The sequence below is a fragment of the Crocodylus porosus genome, unplaced genomic scaffold (assembly GCF_001723895.1).
Source record: "Crocodylus porosus isolate Cpor-Errol unplaced genomic scaffold, CroPor_comp1, whole genome shotgun sequence".
In the NCBI taxonomy this organism is placed as follows: domain Eukaryota; kingdom Metazoa; phylum Chordata; order Crocodylia; family Crocodylidae; genus Crocodylus; species Crocodylus porosus.
The window spans coordinates 2,666,353-2,685,516 of NW_017728921.1; the positions used below are offsets into that span (position 1 = coordinate 2,666,353).

General features: G+C 44.9%; 1 protein-coding gene across 1 annotated transcript in view; it reads left to right on the forward strand.

Annotated features, from left to right (window-relative positions):
- Positions 1-6: 6 nt before the first annotated feature.
- Positions 7-19,164, forward strand: part of MLXIP (MLX interacting protein) — a 59,735-nt gene continuing 40,577 nt past the window's right edge. Inside the window, exon 1 of the mRNA XM_019538736.1 lies at positions 7-181. Coding sequence (XP_019394281.1) covers positions 12-181 — 170 coding nt within the window. The 5' untranslated portion in view covers positions 7-11. The remainder of the gene's footprint in view (positions 182-19,164) is intronic.

A 19,164-nucleotide genomic window follows, 5' to 3' on the forward strand; every position in this document is an offset into this window, starting at 1 on the left:
CGGGCCACTTCATGGTGTCGTCGCCACACAGCGAGCACCCGCCCAAGAAAGGCTACGACTTCGATACGGTCAACGAGCAGACGTGCCAGACCTACCGCTTCGGCGGCGCGCGGGCCGGCGGCCGCCTCAGCATCGACGCCTCCCTCACCAAGCTCTTCGAGTGCATGAGCCTGGCCTACAGGTGGGCGCGGCCGGGGGCTCCTCGCGGCCTTGCAGCAGGGTGCGCGGGCCCCTCGCGGGCGGGCCCCTCCGAGCCGCCCCCGGCCTAGCGGGTGGGGCCCGGGGCTCGTGCCAGCGTCCTGGGCCCAACGTGTCACCCCTGCTGTCGCGTGCAGGTGGCTCGTCCGCGGGGGCGCATCCAAGGGTTAAAATAGTAGCAGGCCATCATAGGGACAGTATCTTATTGGACTAGCAAGACTTCTGCATGCATAATTTTCTTTCTGTTGCAAGCTTTCGGTCACTATATCTTTTATCAGACCAGTGAGACTTTTGCACGTACCATTTTCTTTCATGGCAGGCTTTCGGGCACAAATGTCCTTGGTCATGTGCCGGAGAAAAGATTGTAAAACTTCTCTCTGCGATTCACCCCATCCAGGAAGAGCGCATGCACGCCAAGTGGAGAGGCCTGAAGGAGGGTTTTTCAACCCGAAAGCTTGCTAAGAAAACGCTTTTCCAACTATTCAAGTTGGTTTAATAAAAGATATCAGATTTACCCAAAGAACCTTGTCTGCCTGGGCAGAAATGAAATTTCATAGGATTTCACAGAAGATAGATGGAAAAACTCTTCTGGTAGCAGAGGACTTAGGGGTGTGGGGGTTGCAGCAGAAAAGCCCTCCTCATTGACAGAATGCAAAGCCTGTCAATATGTCTCTGCTGCTCTGACAATTTGCACCCCACAAACCCCCCCGTCAGAATGCATGGGTCCTACATGCATGGTACATGCTTATGGCTGAACACAGAGTTCTCTCTTGTGTTGTAACGTGAAGGAATGGGGTCAGTTTCAGGATAAGAAATGAAAATAAAAGCACCTGGTCTTGACAGGATCCAAGACCATGTTGAGCTGTCTGTCTGCAGCAGCTCTAGACTCCAGCAAGTGATGCAGATGCTCAGCCTCTTGGTATCAAAGTTAGCGGTATTGTATTAGTAAAGCCTCTTTGAGGAGGAATATGCAAAGGGCAGATTAAAGGTTGATGCCTGTTTTGGGTTTTTTTTGCCCTATTCCAAATGAAAAAATTCAACAAGTATTTGGGGGGAAATTTTTTTTAATTTGCATTTTTTTTTCCTTAGCAGGTGTAAGGAATGGTGGTTAGCCAGCATGTTTCCTAACATTTCATTTCCTTTGTTCTGGAACTCGAGTTTGGTGTTGATACTTCCTGAATTTATTCAGGCCTGCAACTCAACTTCAGTGTTTCCTTCCCCCTGCTCAGTAAGATACCATCCTCATGCGTATCCCCTTTGTCTGCCTTCCAACATGGAGGCAGGGAAAGAAGGGAGTTGTGCTGTGGAATAAAAGACTGTTTGGGAAAGATGAGCTTGCGATCCATGTGACACTGCTGAGATTAAGGATCAGCAGCAGTTTGGATCCACATTTTTAGATTTCTGATGAAAAGGGGAGGGGAGTTTTTGAGAACATATGCATGAAAATATTTTTTTTCCATTTATAAGCACCATTAGTTTGAAATCTACTCAAAGCAAATGTGTTTCTTTACCCAGAGTTCCTCTGCCATTTATTTTTCAAATGTTGCTGTATAAAAGGAGCCATAGAGGCAGGAGTGGGAGCAGTGAACTTGGCTAGGTGCGGAGGTTTATGAAATGCAAACTGTATTGATCCAACTGTTTTCTTTTGATTATTATCCTAACAATTGCTAGTGGGCAAATCATTTTCCTGTGGAGAGTGAATTTTCAATTATGTGTGAATAGATGTTTGAATTCATATTTATACACAAGAGAGTTGTGTGCTAATGTAGTAGAACCAAGTTGTGACACTGAAACAGAATTAACCAGACTGCCAACCTCAGAGAAATACAAAAAGGAAACCCACAGCACACAGCGGTGACGTAGCAAACTAGAACTTCAGCATGCTTAATTTTTTAAATCTCTACTGTCTGGTTATGTTAGGTTTTATACATTTTCTGTCGTATCAGTAAGGTGATGCATAACATGAGAGAGCAAATATGGGGTGGTAATGGTGAAAAATTGTTATACAAATCTTAAATAAACTCTAAATTTTTGTAGCAGAAGTCATGATTCTGATGTAAAGGCCCTATGGATTGAGCAAAGAATATGGCAAAGTTTAGAAAAAACCTTCTTGGTGGCTCTCCAGTCGAAGGTTTGTCTTTGTGTAGGTGATTCTTAAAGCTGGTTAGGTGCATGTCATGAATTACCCTGCCCGGGTGTCTGGTAAGCAGGTGGAGCCTTTCTGTCATCGGCACACTACATGGAGAGCAAAGTTTGCACCTTTGAATGTTAATGTGTTTTAATGTTTTATGTAAGACTGTTAGGTGACCTGTCCAATAGATGTGTGGTGCATTTGGACATTAGTGACACTGGAGGCTTGTTCACCATTCAGAAAATGATGGATTGAGCATGCAGACAGCTCGTGTCCTCATCAGCAGTCTCTCTGGAGGATAAGGAAGTGGAGAAAATTGGACACTCATTCACCAGCAGTGCAGCTGCTCTGATGAAGAATTATGGGACTGAATTTTGCCACTTAAGATGCAGCTTGCAAATTAGTTGAAGCCACAGTGGTTGGTATGTAGGGAAACTCACTGGTGCTTCTGAACCTTTCCTGTGAGCCTTAGCATTTATTATGTTCTCCAGTAAAAAGGGCGCACAGAGATAAAGGGTATTTTAGTCTCATCTGGCACCTTTGCTGGCAGGGAAGTCCATCAGTGCTAGGCTTGTTTTTAACTGAGGGAACTGAAAGAGGAAAAAACGAGTTGTTCATAAAAGACTCGTGATGTTTACACTGTGCTGCTGCTGTAGAGTCAGCAAGGCAGACTTAGTGACTAGCTCTAGTCATAGAGCTGGCCTGACACAGCTTAGTCAGGTCCAATAACTGAAGTGCCAGGGTAAAGCCATATTTGTATTTCTTACTGATTTTGCACACCCATCACTAGTAGCTGGACATTCCAGCTCTTGATAGGGGAAAGCAATTAGTATACTATGCTGAAGCTTTGCCAGTCAGCTAGGAAATCAGGATTTAATTAAGTGGGAAGACTTGGTGAAGGGAGTCTGCTGTACCCATGATCTGAAAGTTTCTGTGTTTAGACTTAATCATGTTTCTGCAGGAAGAGCTCCCCAAAGCATGCTTTTAGTTTTGTCTCCTAGCTTAGTGTCCTGTAATACAGCTGTATACTGTTAAACAGCTGGCATGTTCCCCACTGAAGAAAGCTGTGTTTCAGGATGAGGTAATTTTTTCTTTCCTCTGCAAATAGAACAGGCAAAATTGAACTTAACCTTCTGTTGTATTTCAGTGACTTCACGGATTACTTGGTTAGAAAAGTCTAATTTCAGATCAGTCTCTTCACATGGAAAAGTAGGATAAGAATGTACTTTCCATGTGCAGTTGAGGAGATCAAAACAGGTTTATAAATCAATGTCACCGAGCAATAGAAAGTGTACTACAACTGTTACATGTTCTGTACTGTACACTTTATCTGAATGGCCATTGCTCCCAAAAAAAAGAAAAGAAAAAAGGCTTCTAGCTATAACTTACCTAGAACAGATTTTTTACCTTTCTTGCTGCAGAGACCAGGACACAGACCAGTGGCTTGAAGCTGCACCAAAATAGGTCTAGACTGGACACAAGGAAAATCTCCCTCACTGTTAGAGCAATGATGCAGTGGACTAGACTGCCTAGGGAAGCTGGATGTCTCTTGAGTATATCTTATCAACCCTCTCAGCAGCAGCACCTTGGCTGCCATTGTCCCACTACCTTGCCTGTGGCAGGTTAGGGCGTTATGCCTTGTAGTTGTATCAGGGCCAACTGTAGTTTTACTAGTACGTCAGACAGTGGATTTGTATAGGATTGTTTGGAGAGGAAAGATTCTGCCTCTGGCAGGGGTTTGGACTAGATGACTTGTGAAGGTCCCTTCCAGCCCAACGTCTATGATTTTCCTTGGTTTATACTATAATATATATTATAATCTCTTCCCAGCCTTTTGTGGGCTCAGATCAAGTGTACTAACTGAAAAGAAAATTAGCTTTAACTGCACCATTCCTTCGAATTATTATTTCCAAATAAGCAATTGTACTTACAATTACATGGTCCAAACCTGTCATCAAACCTGACTTTCTATAGTATTAGGTCAAATGATATGTAATTTTAATACTTAATGTACCCCCGCCCCAAATAGCTTAACAGAATTATTAAAACGATCCAAAATGTCCTTGAGTAAAAATAGCATACAAAACTGGATTGTATTCTAGGAAGCTTCTAGCCATAGCAAAAGCCACCCCAATTATGTTTTAGAGCTCCTTTCTTTTGTGGGGGTAGAATCAGGCCTGAATCCACGAACATTTTGGTCAGGGAAGTACTTGCAATAGACAATTTAGATTTCAAAGAATTAGCAGACATCTTATAGTATCATAGTAGCTAGGGTCAGGAGGGACCTGAACAGATCATCTCGCCTGACCCCCTGCCACAGGCAGGAATGAATGCTGGGTTCACAAGACCCCAGACAGGTGATTATACAACTTCCTCTTGAATTTGCCCCAAGGTAGGGGCGAGGACCACTTCCCTGGGAAGTTGGTTCCAGATTTTGGCCGCCCTAACTGTAAAATATTGCCTTCTGATCTCTAACCTAAACCTGTTCTCCATCAGCTTATTACCATTGTTCCTCGTCACCCCCAGTGGTGCTGGGGAGAAAGGGGCTCTGCCTATTTGCTGTTGATCTCCCATGATGAGTTTGTAGGCAGTCACCAGGTCCCCCACCTCAGCCTCCTCTTGCTGAGGCTGAACGGGTTCAGGTCCCTCAGTCTCTCCTCATAGGGCCTGTCCTGCTGCCCTCTCACCAAATGGGTCGCCCTCCTCTGAACTCTCTCCAGGCTGGCCACATCCCTTTTGAAATGCGGCACCCAGTACTGGATGCAGTACTCCAGCTGTGGCCTGACCAAAGTCGCGCAGAGGGGAAGCATCACCTCTCTGGACCGGCTTGAGATGCACCTTTGGATGCATGACAAGGTATGGCTGGCCTTGCTGGCTGCGGTCTGGCATTGCTGGCTCATGTTCATCTTGGAGTCAATAATGACTCCAAGATCCCTTTCCGCCTCTGTGCTTTCAAGAGGGGAACTCCCCAGCCTGTATGTATGCTGTGGATTCCTTCTCCCGAGGTGTAGCACCCTGCATTTGTCTACGTTGAACCCCATCCTATTCTCATCTGCCCACTTTTGTAGTCTGTCTAAATCTATTTGCAGCCTCTCTCTCCTTTCAAGTGTGTCCACCTTGCCCCACATCTTAGTGTCATCAGCAAACTTGTACAGTGTGCTTTCCACCCCCTTGTCCAAGTCACTGATGAAGATGTTAAGCAATGTGGGACTGAGGACTGAGCCCTGGGGTACCCCACTGCTCACATCTTGCCAGGTTGAGTACAACCCGTCCACCACTACTCTCTTGGGTGTGCCCCATCAGCCAATTTTTTACCCATCCAACTGTGCAGGCATCAATGCTACAGTCGCTTAATTTATTGCTGAGGATGGGGTGAGAGACAGTGTCAAAGGCCTTCTTAAAGTCTACAAAGACTATGTCCACGGCGACACCATCATCCAAGGATTTAGTTACTTGGTCATAAAAGGCAACCAGGTTGGTCAGGCAGGACCTGCCTATGGTGAACCCATGCTGATTGCCCCTGAGCATGATCTCCCCTGCAGGCCCCCCACATATGTGCTCCTTGATCATTCTCTCCCAGATGTTCCTGAGCACCGAGGTGAGGCTTACAGGCCTATAGTTACTTGGCCCTTCTTCCTCCCTTTCTTGAAAATTGGGGCCACATTAGCCAGTTTCCAATCCCCCGGCACCTGGCCAGATGAGCATGAATGCTCATAACAGCCAGGCCAAGGGCTCCGTGATGACCCCTGCCAGCTCCCTCAACACTCTTGGGTGGAGGGCATCTGGACCTGCAGATTTAAAAATGTCCAGCCCTTCTAGCAGATCCCTAACTACATCTGCACTGACTGAAGGCCTGACAGAGCTATCCCTAAGATTGTCCCTACCTCTGGTAGGTGGGATATCCCAGTCCCTGTTCAAGAAAATGGAGGCAAAGAAATGGTTAACAATACCAGCTTTCTTGTCTGGCGTAGCCAAAAGATTACTGTTTGCATCTTGCAAGGACCCTACATTGCCTGGTGTCCTCGTCTTGCTCCCAATGTACTTGAAAAAGGACTTTTTGTTGTCCTTAATCCTGGACGCTAGCCTGAGTGCCATCTCTGCCTTGGCCTTCCTAATAGCCCTCCTGCACTCCCGGGCCTAGGAGGAGTACTCCTCCTTGGTGATAGCTCCTCTCTTCCACTGGTTGTACGCCCCCCTTTTAGTCCTCAGGAATTGCTGAATGCCCTTGCTGAGCCAAGGGGGTTTCTAAGCACTCTTACCCACCTTTGCTTCTCTCAGGGACTGTTATCCTTTGGGCCTGGAGGATCGCCCCCTTAAGGTACGACCATCCCTCATGGACTCCCACCTCCTGTACCGTCTGGGCCCTCAGTGCCTCCCCCACTAGTCTCCTAAGCTCATTAAAGTTGCCCCTTCTGAAGTCAAGGGCTTTAGCCTTGGTGTGAGCCCTTGATGCCCTGCATTGGATAGTGAAATCGAGCAGGTGATGATCACAATTACCCAGGTGGTCAAGGACCTGCAGTCCCCTCACCAGGTCATCCCCCATGGCCAGGACCAGGTCCAACAAGGCGTTACCCCTAGTGGGGCTGACTCTTTGGGAGACTCTTACCACACTAACAAGCCAAAGTATCAGGATGTGGAAAGCTCTCCATTTCTAAAAGCGGACTGTTACTTGTTCAAGGACTACAGCAAAGAATTCACACTTGCACATACAGATTTGCAGATGTTCTCCATATATTGCGAATGGGACTCCATACTAACTGCATATTTTGTAGGATTCAGTACCACTGTTGTCTCAACCTTCTCTTGGGTGAAAAATTTGTTCAGAACACCTCAGCCTTTCTGCTAGGTCTGAGTATTGGGACTGGCAGCTGCTGCTAGTGGGGTGGGTGAGGAGGTTGCTTGTGGAATGGTTGGTCTGCTGTGTTCTCTTATGAGGTCATGGGTGCAGATTTTGGGTAGCTACCATAGTCATGCCAGCAGGATTTGAACTGTGTAGGATTGGAAAGTATTTTATAGTCATTGAAAAACAGGTTAATAATATCACTGGTAGTGATGGTTATCTTCAGAACAGGTCTAACATGGGAAATGATGGTGCAGGATGCTCAGTGGGATGCCATTGTGCCTCAGCCATGTCTTGAAGGGTCACTGCTTGTGGAGAGGAAGTTTTGCTGTACTTTTTGTTAATGTTGGAGTTCTTTTAATAAAAGTACGTAATCATTTTTAGTGTGATTTTTGAGTAGGTTTTTAAAAAATATATTCAGTTTTTAACAGTTTGCCAGTTGCAGTCCATCTTATGCATCAATGTGAAAGGATGTCTTTGTAGGCCTAGATGCAAGTTCTTCTGTAACTAAGGAGCATCAGAGGGCCTCAACCAATAAGCACGTGAAAGGGGTTGCTGTTTAGTTAAGAGTGCTAAGACTGATGTTAGATACTTGTTTAAACCCTCTGGATCCTGTGTGTTGAGGTTGTGCAAATCAGGAAAATGAAGGCTTAGACCAGAGAAAAAGATTTGCTTGGAAATTGCTAGCTGGGTCATTTTGAAATCTCTTCAATTATAGCTGTCTGACTAGAGAGACAACCTGTTGGTCTTCTGCAGATGTAGGCCAAATTCAACATTGTGTCAGTGGATTGACATAAGGGATAGATTGATTCCAAAATGCCCCTGTCATATGTCTTACTTTGTTAAAGCACCGTGTATTGTAGAAACTCCTTGAGCTTCGTCTCTGCCTTCATGTCCAGCAGATCTGGAATACCAAGGTTCATGAGACTTTCCCAGATTGTGAAGGCTGCCTTATAGGAACTACTGAATAGTGTCCTGATACTGAGCCCAGTTTGCAGCAGGGAATTGCTGTTGAGCTGCCTTGTGTAAAGTGTTCAGGAATGAAAAGACTTTCCAGGTGAAGACAGTGCTGCTTACCCCAGGTGCAGCACAATGAATGAAGACATTACATGATCTGGCTTATTACCTTGCTTCAGACAAGGGGAAACCATGTCTCGCACTTGATATAGCTACAGGATACGAAGCTTAATTTGAGAAGGACTTACTTGCAAATTCCACTTATGTGACATTGCATATTGGGAAGGCATGCAAAAAGCTTGATGAAGGATGTTAGAAGTATTGGTTTGGTTTTTCCCTAAATATTTATATTATGATTTCATAGATTTCATAGATTTTCATAGACATTAGGGCTGGAAGGGACCTCGGGAGATCATCGAGTCCAGCCCTCGCCCAAAGGGCAGGAAGTCAGCTGGGGTCATAGGATCCCAGCAAGATAAGCATCCAATTTACTCTTGAAGGTGTTCAATGTAGGTGCTTGAACCACCTCCGCTGGCAGACCGTTCCAGACCTTGGGGGCTCGGACAGTAAAGAAATTCTTCCTTATGTCCAGCCTGAAACGGTCTTGCAGGAGTTTGTGACCGTTCGACCTCGTCATCCCTTGGGGCGCTCTGGTGAACAGACGTTCCCCCAGATCCTGGTGGTCACCCCTGATAAACTTATAGGTGGCCATCAGATCACCCCTGAGCCTACGCTTTTCCAGGCTAAAGAGTCCCATGGCTCTCAGCCTGTCATCGTAAGATCTGTTTTCCTGAAAAAATAACCTGAAAAAAGCTGCAATCAAGACCGGGGTCCTGCTGCGTCAAAGACTAGCTTAAAAAAAGCTATACAATAACTTGGCTTTCCTAGAAGTGACACAGCCTTTTGGATTGGGAGTGGCTTTCCTGAGTTCTGATCCAATGGGGGCCCAGTTTCCCCATCTTTGAGTTAGTTCTGTTAGAAGGCAGGGTGTACCTTATTTCTGTTTGTCACCCTCACAGAGATGTGGCGCAGAGTAATCATGTTTTTCGTAGAAGAGTCAAACCACGTTGCTGATGCGTCAGTTTCCAACCTACCTTGTGATCTGTGTGTGGCATAGTAAGTCCATTATCCTATATTTTTGTGTAGTGAACAGAGTTCATTTTGTGGTTTAAGCATAACATGGATTTCATAATTGTTTATTTCTGGACGGTTTGCTAAAATAGGCAAAGGAGGGGAGTCGGCTTGTCCTTGGCTTGCTAATGCAATGCACTGTGCTATATTCAAAGCAGATGTAGGATAAACTAGTTGGCTTGGAAGGTCCTTTTCACAAAGGATGTGCTATTGCATAGTTCTTAAATGACAGGCTTTAAAGTGGACTCTCAAGTTTCACAACAACAGATTTTAGTGTCCCCTCCTCCCATTCTCTTCAACTCTTGCCCCTGGTAGAAGTGTGATAAAATGGCCTAAATGTGACAGGAAACTGAGAACTCCTGAATTATTATCGTTGCTCTGTTAATATGTGTGTGAGCTTGGATAAGTTATTTAACTCCTCTCTGTTTGTTGTTCTCTTATATGGAAAGTGATTTTGGCCTTCGGAGCCCAGGGATGATATGGGCTGTGCACTAATCAGTTCTGCAGATCACTACTCTCAGATTATTCTGATTGTGCAAATTCTTGCACTTTGGTTGGGTGCTACCTCAGAATGAAACAAAGAAGAATGCCGTGGCATCTGCCTTCAGCTACCCCAATTAGGGCAGCACCTGAGAGGAGCTAAGCAAGATGTGTCAACATAGAGTTGCTTGTATGGAGCCATTGAAACAGTTCTGTAACACTTCATGTGCAGTCAGATCGCTTCAGCATGTTGGGCTTTGCATTTGAAAGTCTTTTCCCACCACACCTGTGGAAAATAAGGTGCTCAACTGCGGAGAGAATTGGCAAAGTTGGATGAATTTGTTTTGGAATTTGCCGAGAAATGAGGTATAGAGAAAGGTACATGTGATGGGGACCAAGGAAAGAGCTTTGTGACCTTGCCCCCCAGTGTTGCAATCAAGGCAAGACACTAATGGCTGTTTGGAATTCCTCAGGTATTTTTTCCCTGTCCATGATGGGAGTATGGAGAAAATACGAAAGTCCCTGGAATGAATACTAGTGCAGCAAAAGCACAGGGGTCAGTCTCCCATTGAAGTAAGTTACTGGGGTAGCTGGCAGGTAAGCAGTTGTGGAAGGCCTCGAATGAAAAAGTACCTCACTCATTCTGGAAGTGGAGCCCCAGGAGGGACATGCGGGAGTTGATGTTTCGGAGCAACAGGCCCCGCAAACCTCTTTGGAAGCTACATTCCACACAGCCTGTAGGTAGCACGGCTGCATTAGTGAAAACAGTATGTAACAGCAGTTGAGATGTGAAGTGAGGGCTTGGCCCAGAGTTTTGCCTGCCTAATTTTTTGCCATCTCTAAAATTATAAAACAGGATGAATATGTGGGTATAATGAGAAAAGTGAGTCAAAGGTGATGCTTATATTGTGAACTTGAGCGCCAAGGAAGATGATGGTAATTTTCACAGCGAGAAAGTGTCAAGGGGAGGACTTGAAGAAAGAAGGATGTGTGCTTATAGAGGAGAGAGAGATGCAGCTTACAGATCTGTCTGTTCTAGTAAATACTAGTCTTCAAAGAACACAAATCACTGAGTAACATAACCAGACCAGTCTTACACTAGTAATATGTTGATGGGCACTGCTCTGTACGTGGCTTTCAGCATCAGTTAAAATATGTAAGCGGGCACCCACTCTCATGTGGAAATTTCTATTATATTTGTGAGAAGAAGCATAATTCTTTTTGAATTGAGGAGCTGCCCTGCTTTGGAAAAAGCAATGTCTAGCAACTACAGTGTTAATTCTGGCTTTGTAGATCCACAGGTGGTGAAAGGAGGAGGTGTTCTGCAGAGTTGGGAAAACTCTTCTGATCTCAGAACAAAGAGGTGCTCTGTTTTTCATAGTGACAGATTTTCTACCTGCTAGACTCCCAAGATCTCTGTTTGACAGGGCATTGATGCCAGAATAATTCTCTTCTACTTAAGTGGTCAGAAGCTGAATTTTTATTTGAAGCACAGTTCCTTTCTAAGGAGAAATGAGTTACAGTCGTTAGAATGAGTGAGTCTCAGTGCCTGTCAAGAAACCTGGTTTACTCTGCAAATACAAATGATCAGGCTGTTTGCATGATTTTTTCCCCTTGCTTAATACTCTTTGTGCTTTTCTGAATTTCTTCACATCGTGTTAAATGTTTTGTTTGCTTTTAAAATTACAATTTTGTAATGCAGTAGTCTGTCAGAAAAGGATTCATATCTCCACAGCAGCTAGATTTAGTAAGCACATCCCAATTGGATCAAAAGGAAATGGCCATAATGACCGCAACATGTCTTAAACATTGCACGTTAGAACTTTCCAAGAAATACAAAGAAGTGCAGAAGATCTGATTCAGACTCCAGACGGGAAGGCAGAATTCCTGGGTTCTGTCTCCACTTCTGCCGTGGACCCATTTTGCAACCCTCTTCAGGTCATTCAACTGCTTAGTGCTTCACTTTCTCACCTATAAAATGGGACAATACAAAAAGTTACTTCCCTAGGCCTGGGGGAAGATTCCTTATCAAGCATCTACATGAGACCTGGCTGAATTCCCCCAGATCCTTTTAACCTTCCCATTTATAAATAATCTTCACGACACTGGTGAAGTGGCAAACCTTTATTACTGCTATTTATGCCTGCCTGTGTGGAAAGAGATTAAGTGCGAGTGGGACAGTATAGTGGAGTCAGGAGTAGCACTGTGATCATGCGGATTTACTGGCTCCTCTTCTACACAGTATACCACAAACCCTGGGCCAGGCATTCTGAACTCCTGGCCCTTACTGAAGTTAATGTAGGTTTTGCATAAGTAAAGAGTGCTTGAAGAATTAAGGCCCTACATGTGGAGAGCAGCAACATTTGATTGTCATGATTGTGGTGTTAATTCACAGCTGAAAAGGCAAGTGCCATGTGACCCAGAATAAAACACTTAATTTTTACAGCTGCATGCTTGTTAATCAGTACTGCTTACGATATCTCTGACTTTTCAACATACTCTTCCCCTCCCAAATCAATGTGCTGTCCTGGGGGAGGTTCCCTGAAAGTTAAGGGCAGCAATTGCCATTTTCCAAGGGGTGCAAATTGCCAGTTTGGGTTAATAACATCCGGTATATGCCTTCAGTCCCCTGCTGTTTCAAGTCTGCATCCCTTAATTGCAGCCAAGCAGATGGTTTGAGTCAGCCTTCTGCTGAATTACTCCTGTTGGGAGGATGTGTATATATATTACTGTCATTTTCTTTTGTTTCTAATGATCATTGTTGGTGGATTTTCTCCAGCCTCTGTGTGCCTGCTGAATAGTTGAGGGAATCATAGGAAGAGAGCTCTGATTTCTGTTTCCATCTCTGGCACTGGCTCAGTGCCCCTCATTTGTAAAAAGCCTGTACAATATTTTCAAGATCTCTCTCTTCTAAATAGGTTAGAATAAGAGGTTGTGAAGTTCTTTTGCATCCTCAGAACAGCAGGTGATCAAAGAGCAGGCCCATCCACATGATGTAGCCACTTTTATTTATGAATGATATTTTTCATATAGTTCATAAAGCTACACCACTGGATGTGATACCTCTCTTGGTTTATTATTTTAATTGCAAATAATGACACAAGGTAGTTGATGTAGTAAGATATGAATTAATTGGTCAGGTTTTCTTCAACAGGAATTAGTTACAGAAGTCTGTTTAGACTTGACCCCTCATTACAGTACTCCCATGTATTCCTCCTTCCCACCCCTGGATCAGTGGTGTGGGTTGGTGCATTTTATAAGCAGGGCTCAGGGCTCTATTTAGAGCATTTAATAATTCAAGCTTGGGCAATGCCATGCCTTATTAGGGCATTTTATAATAATTACTATGTAATAAATATTTGAGGCATCTTCTGATTGTGTGTGACTGGGATCTAGGAACTCCCAAATTCTGATTTTGACTCTGACACAGATCCTGTGTCAGTAATTTAATTTTTCTGCCTCGATTTCCCTGTTGCTAAGGCAGCCTCAAGAATTGACATGTTCTTTGCCTAGTTAATGTTTGCCAGAGGCTTAAGGATTAGAAGTGAGGACAGTCATTGTTAGTGAACCAAAAAGACAGCGAGGCTCAGTGCAATGTGTTTAGTTCTGTGGCTCCTGAGTGATAACAATTGGAGCAGCTCTGGACAGGAAGATTACACTTTGCACTTGTCCTATGACTGAGTGTTTTATAAGCTTTGCTAAGTTAATGCTGCATTTTCCCCAGGATGTAAAAGGTAAGTCATGGTAAGAAAGGGGAAACAATGAAGTAGGAAGGTGCAGTTACTTAGTGGGGTGTCGTTGGCCTGCCAGGGTTGTGATGCACTCATGCACAGTAAGTGCATGGTGTGCCACCACTTCCTGATTTCACCCTTGGGGGTGGGTGAAATGCTGCTGTCTGCAATGAGGTGACAGCTCCGATGGCTGGGTTTTTCTTGTTGTTTTTACTAAGTCTGCTGTTTGTCTTGCCTCAAATCCTTCTGGTTGGAAGTATCTTGCTGCAGGCGGGAGACATTCTGGGTTCATTTGGGATTGCTCCTCTTGTTTGTATTTTCTACCATGCCAAAGCAAACACAGCAGAACTTCATTATAAGCGATAGAGGCTCCTGCACTGTGCGCTCTTTCTCTAGCTGCAGACAAAGCAAAGAGAGTGAAGGGTTCCCACACTTGGACTGTCTTATAATCTGAGAAATGGAGGCCAACATTTCTAGACCCTTTTCTGGGAGATCTTGTATAAGGGAGCTGAGGAAGAGGAGACAGTGGCCTCAGTTAGGGTTCCAGAGAGGGCTGCCTGTGTTTCCATCCAAGCAAAAGCTGCCAGTGCACTACTCATGACAATCCTGTTTTGTTTCTTATCACATGCTTGTTACAACTTCTGTTTCTGTAAGGACAGATAAGCAGCCTGAGTGATGAAAGAACCCTTTCACCTTGAGTCAGGAAGTGGATCGTCTTATGTTTGATTGTGTGTAGACAGGGAGTAAATGGGGTCTTCCTGTGCAGGCGTTGGCTAGACTATATACAGTGATTGAACAAGGCTGTGCCTCTGGGATGACTTGTGAGGAGTCTGCCTGATCCTGCTCATGCATAAGGTATTTAACCCTCAAGAACAAGATGTCATTTTTAGTTTTGGAAGTGAAACAGAAACCACATTGCTTGCAGCTGGGCTTTGCAGACCAGGGCCTTGGTTACCAGCCTGTATTCTTTCTATCTACCCACTTTTGTGCATGGCACTTGCTTGTGGGCCTCTTGTGTTGCCTGCTCCAGAGACCTTGCTGACACTAGTTTTCTAATTGTCCCATCTGTGCAGTATACCATGGCAGCCATGTCACACAGATGGGATCCAAGCAGCTGCCAGTGCTTTTCTCTCATGATCAGCTATGGCAAATACAACAAACTGAGCTTGGGGCTGTCATGCTAGATGCTGCACAAGCACAGAAGAGATCATCTTTCCCCTGCAGGGCTGGTATCTTGTCCTCTAAATCTGCCCCAAGCAGGTTCTCCAAAGTGATGCTGAAATGGTTGGGGGCTCTTGCTTCGGTGCCCCCAGCCATGAAGCCAGCGCACCCTGGTGGGGCAGCGGGAGACTTAAACAACAGTATAACAAGACTGTTGTAGCTGTTCAGACCAGTTTCCCTTAGCTCTTTGTTTTCCCACCTGTCCGGGATGTTTACCTGGAGCCTTTCTCCTTTTCACTCCTTAGCTTTATCTATGTTCTCTTCCCTCAAGGTCTCCTAGCAGCTGGCACCATGCCCTTGGAGCAGTCAAGGGCATGTCTACCCATGTGAGCTATGCCAGTGTAGCTGTCAGCAGAGCCACTAGTGGAGGCACATGTAAGCTAGGAGAGGGCATTTTCCTTCCAGTGTAGCACCACCATCTTCAGAATGGCAAGCTAAGCTAGCTATAGCCCTCACTGTGTTGGCATAGCTGCTCTGCACTCCGGCACTTGCCACCCTAGTTGTCTAGTAGAGGGTAAGTCCAAGCCAGGAATTAGACCCAAGAGTCAAACCATGCATGCTGATATAGGACCCTTGCTAAGTCAGATCCTTCTCTACATCATGGTGCTCCTGCCTATCTGAAGCAGCATGGGTCTTACGGAAATGAAACAGCATTGCGATTGCACAGTAAACTCTAAAAATAGTTGAGCCCCATTCAGCCCTTCATTAGTGTGTAACAAATAGTATTTTCATGTGATGTGCAAGGAGAGCCCTCACCCTCTGTACAGCTAGACTCAGTCACGCTGTATCTTACATTTAGAGTTTAGTCTGTCGCTGACTTTTTTATTAGTTTGCAGTCGGTGCCATTTCCAAAAGAGCTTAAAAAGCCAAAGGGGAAGTTGGGCAGAACGTTTCAGTCCAATTTTCTCTCCCTTTTTGAGGCCCTCTGCTGCTCTGTTTTGCATGTTCCTTACAGAGAGACCTTTATTTTCAGTGCTAGGGTCATTTGAAGTGGCCTGAATTACTGACAAGAAAATAGATTGCTTTGTCCGAGTGCATATAGCCTTGAGTTGGTGAGAGGGGTGAGAAGTCAGTCAAATGGAAAGGAAGTATCAAGAGAAGAAATGTGTAGGAACTGCCAAACAGGAACAGGCCAGTAGAAGGGCCTTTTGCCATTTCTAGCATGTCCATCACCGAATGCAGATAAAATCAAGGCTTCTCTTCTCTCCTCCCAGTCCAAAGGAGTTCTCTTGAACTGATCATCTTCCAGGACAGTTTAGAGATCTATAATAGGAGATATACAATCTAAATTAGCAGTGATTCACAGGCCTAATGGCTGGAGTGCTGTCTGCATATATGGGATGACATACATATTCTGGGCGACCACAATGCACACTCCATAGAGTCCCTGAAATATGTGTTAGGCCTATGTGGAGGACTTATCATTAGCATTGAGTCGCCGTGGTTTAGTCAGCCTGGCCTCTCCTGAATTGCCAACAAGAGGGCATGCTGCAGTGGTAAGCTTGTGATGCTGACACACCTGTCCTTTGGGGACTAGACTGAGGTCACAAGCTTACTTTGAGTCCACTGCCCTAGAACATCTCAGCGAGGATCCCTGAGCTTTACCCCAGGCCCATGTGGAAGAGTGCAGGTGCACCAAGGTTAAGAAAATGCAGGAAAAGCTTTGAAAAAAAACAGCTGCAAGTCCTGTGTCCTTACTCCTAGTCCAGTCTTGAGCCACCAGTTAACTCTCTCTGCCATACCTAGAGATGAGCCTCCTGGCTGGGGAAAGTGCACCTTCAGAAGAGGAGACCTGACAAGAAAATGCCTGTTGGACACTCGTTCTCTTCTGTGTTAGATGTGACTTCGGAGTTTTAGAGGCCTGCACATAAGCTGTTTGCTGTCTAGTTGACATCTGATGTCCATATATCCTCTGTAGCTGTCTGAAGGTGCAGGCAAAGAACAATCTGAGCTGTAGAGTTTTACCTTCATTTTTTGGTGGGGCAAGAAGCTGAGGTCCAAGAGGAGTAAGTGGCCTTGCCTGTTCTGCCCTAGGATTTGCAGATGAGTGAATGACTTCATTAAATTTCTGAAACTGTCACATCACCAGATATTTTCATTATGTCTTTACTAATCCGCTGGCTGTCTGGGAGTGAATTGCTGGCTTTGTCAATTGGTACTACAATAGGACCAAATGTCTCACTGACACTCGTCACATTATAGCATGATTAAGTACTACTTGATAAAGTTAATTGCTGTGAAGTGTTCCTGAGAGCCTGGGGCTGCTGTTGATGCTGAGCAATCCTACTTCAGTTCTTTGGTTGCCCTAGCCATTCAGTTAGGACAAAAACAACCGTAAACTTCTGAGAACTTCACAACTTTAGCTCACTTTCGTATGTAGCTACATCCTAACCAGGATATTTAGGTCCCTAGATATTGTAGTAGTGGAGTAATTAGAAATGTAGATGGCTGTTGTTTGAGAGCGCAGGGCACCCATACATGTGCCGGATGCTTGCTCTGATTGCATGCTGATTAGCACCTGTTGGAGTCTGCTGGAGCATTCTGATTAGTACACTCCAGCAACCTCCGCATCATGTGTATTCAGGGGCACTTTAAGTAAAGCTCGTCAAACAAGTTTTAGTTAAAGTGCCTCTGTCCCCATTTTGAAGTGCAGGGACACTGAATACATGTGACACGGGGGCATTTTAATTAGAGCAGCTCTCAGAGTCATTCTAATTGAAGCATGCCCCTCCCCCCATCCCAGAGCATGTGTAAAGATGCCCATAGGCACTAAAGGTGTGGCAAGATGTTATGGTTGCTCATTTGCCTCATTTTCACACCTGATTATTCCAATCACATGCAGCTGACATGAAAAACAGTCCAAGCACAGATCTCATGATGATGCAAAATGATTAGTCGAGTGCCCTTAACTCCCATGTTAAATCAAATCAATACCAGTCAGGACTCTGCATGGTACGTCCTTTAAAGGCAATATCTAAGGTTATTGGAGCGGTCACGAGAGAAGAGAAATGCATCAATCTCATGCTGTGTGTTGCTCCCTTAAGGCTCTGACTCCTGAAGCCAGTTGGACTGTGTGGTGTTCTTGAATGTTTTTTAACCCGTGTATATGAAAACAGCGGAAGCAAGACACCATTTATATATGGCCTTTCATTCTGAGAACCCCAAAGGACCCACAATTTTATATTCAAGATTTGCACAGACCTGCCTGGGTTGAGGTGACAGGAAGGTGTGGCCATCATATTGCAGTAGTGGAAGAAGTGCAGTATCTGGAACAAGCCACAAGGATCAGAACTCGTGGTAGAGGTGATATCTTTTATTAGACCAACTAGACACAGCACACACAGCAACAGTTCCAAATTCAACAGCTCATCAAGAGCGTGATCACCATTTTTTCACAAGGTGAAAGTGAGGCAAGGAAGGAAAATTTTTTTGCCCAAAGTCATGGACAAAGTCTATCAAATGAGATTAGAATTGGGACACAACCCTTTACTACCTGCTTTTTATCTTCAGGATAGTCTCTTTACTTCCCGAAGCATTAAGGAAAGACTTGTCAGCTCAGGGAAGGTTTTCGCTCTCGGTTGCGAAAGTAGAAAGCATATTAACTATAACATAACCCACCTGACCAGTGTGTTTCTTAACATATAAATGTTTTGTTATCTCCTGGCACCAGTCCCCAGAAGGTGTGAGAATACGCAGGTTAGATGCTTTTGACCTTGGTTTTAAGCATCTGTTGGAAACAGGGTTTTTTGTTTTAACCCTTTGGAAACATGGCACTAACCTTTGTGTTTCTCTCAGTGGGGAGCTGGGCAGTATCCCTGCTCCACGAGCACTTCTCAGTAGTGAGGGTGAAATTCCCGTGGGGGATTCAGCACTGGGCATTCACCAAGGAAACACCTCCTGCATCTCATCCTCGCAGAAGGGGTAATTCAGCCAAAATGGCAGAGTGGTGTTCAGGGAGGGCCCTCAGTCTGTGTAGTTGTGCTTCTGACTGCTGCCTAGCACTTTCGTCGTTCCCCTTGCCATACACAGATTGCTCATGTTCCTGGCATGGCTAATCAGCACACGGATGGGAAAGTGTTAGGTGGGATTGTAGCCCTCCAAAATGAATCATACGGTACCAGTATTTTGTAGTATATGTGCATAGCAGTCAAGGAAGCTATGACATCTAATTCAGACCTTTCCCAGTGACTCCTTGTAGAGCCTAGGCCAAGTGGCACAACATCTGGGAAATGGGGTATTTTTGTGCCTGCCCAGGGTGTTGGGAGGAGTGACTAGTGCTCATGAAGTATTTTGAGCTCCCTTTGTACGAACTGTAGAGTGCACCACTAACACTGTTCCTTGCTTCTGTGGATGGATTATACCCGAGTGTTTTTTCCTTTTACACTATTTTCTATAAAATGCATTATATCCTTTACGATTAAGGGCATTTTTACACTTGCTTGGGAGGGACATTTTATTTAGAACAGCAATGAGAG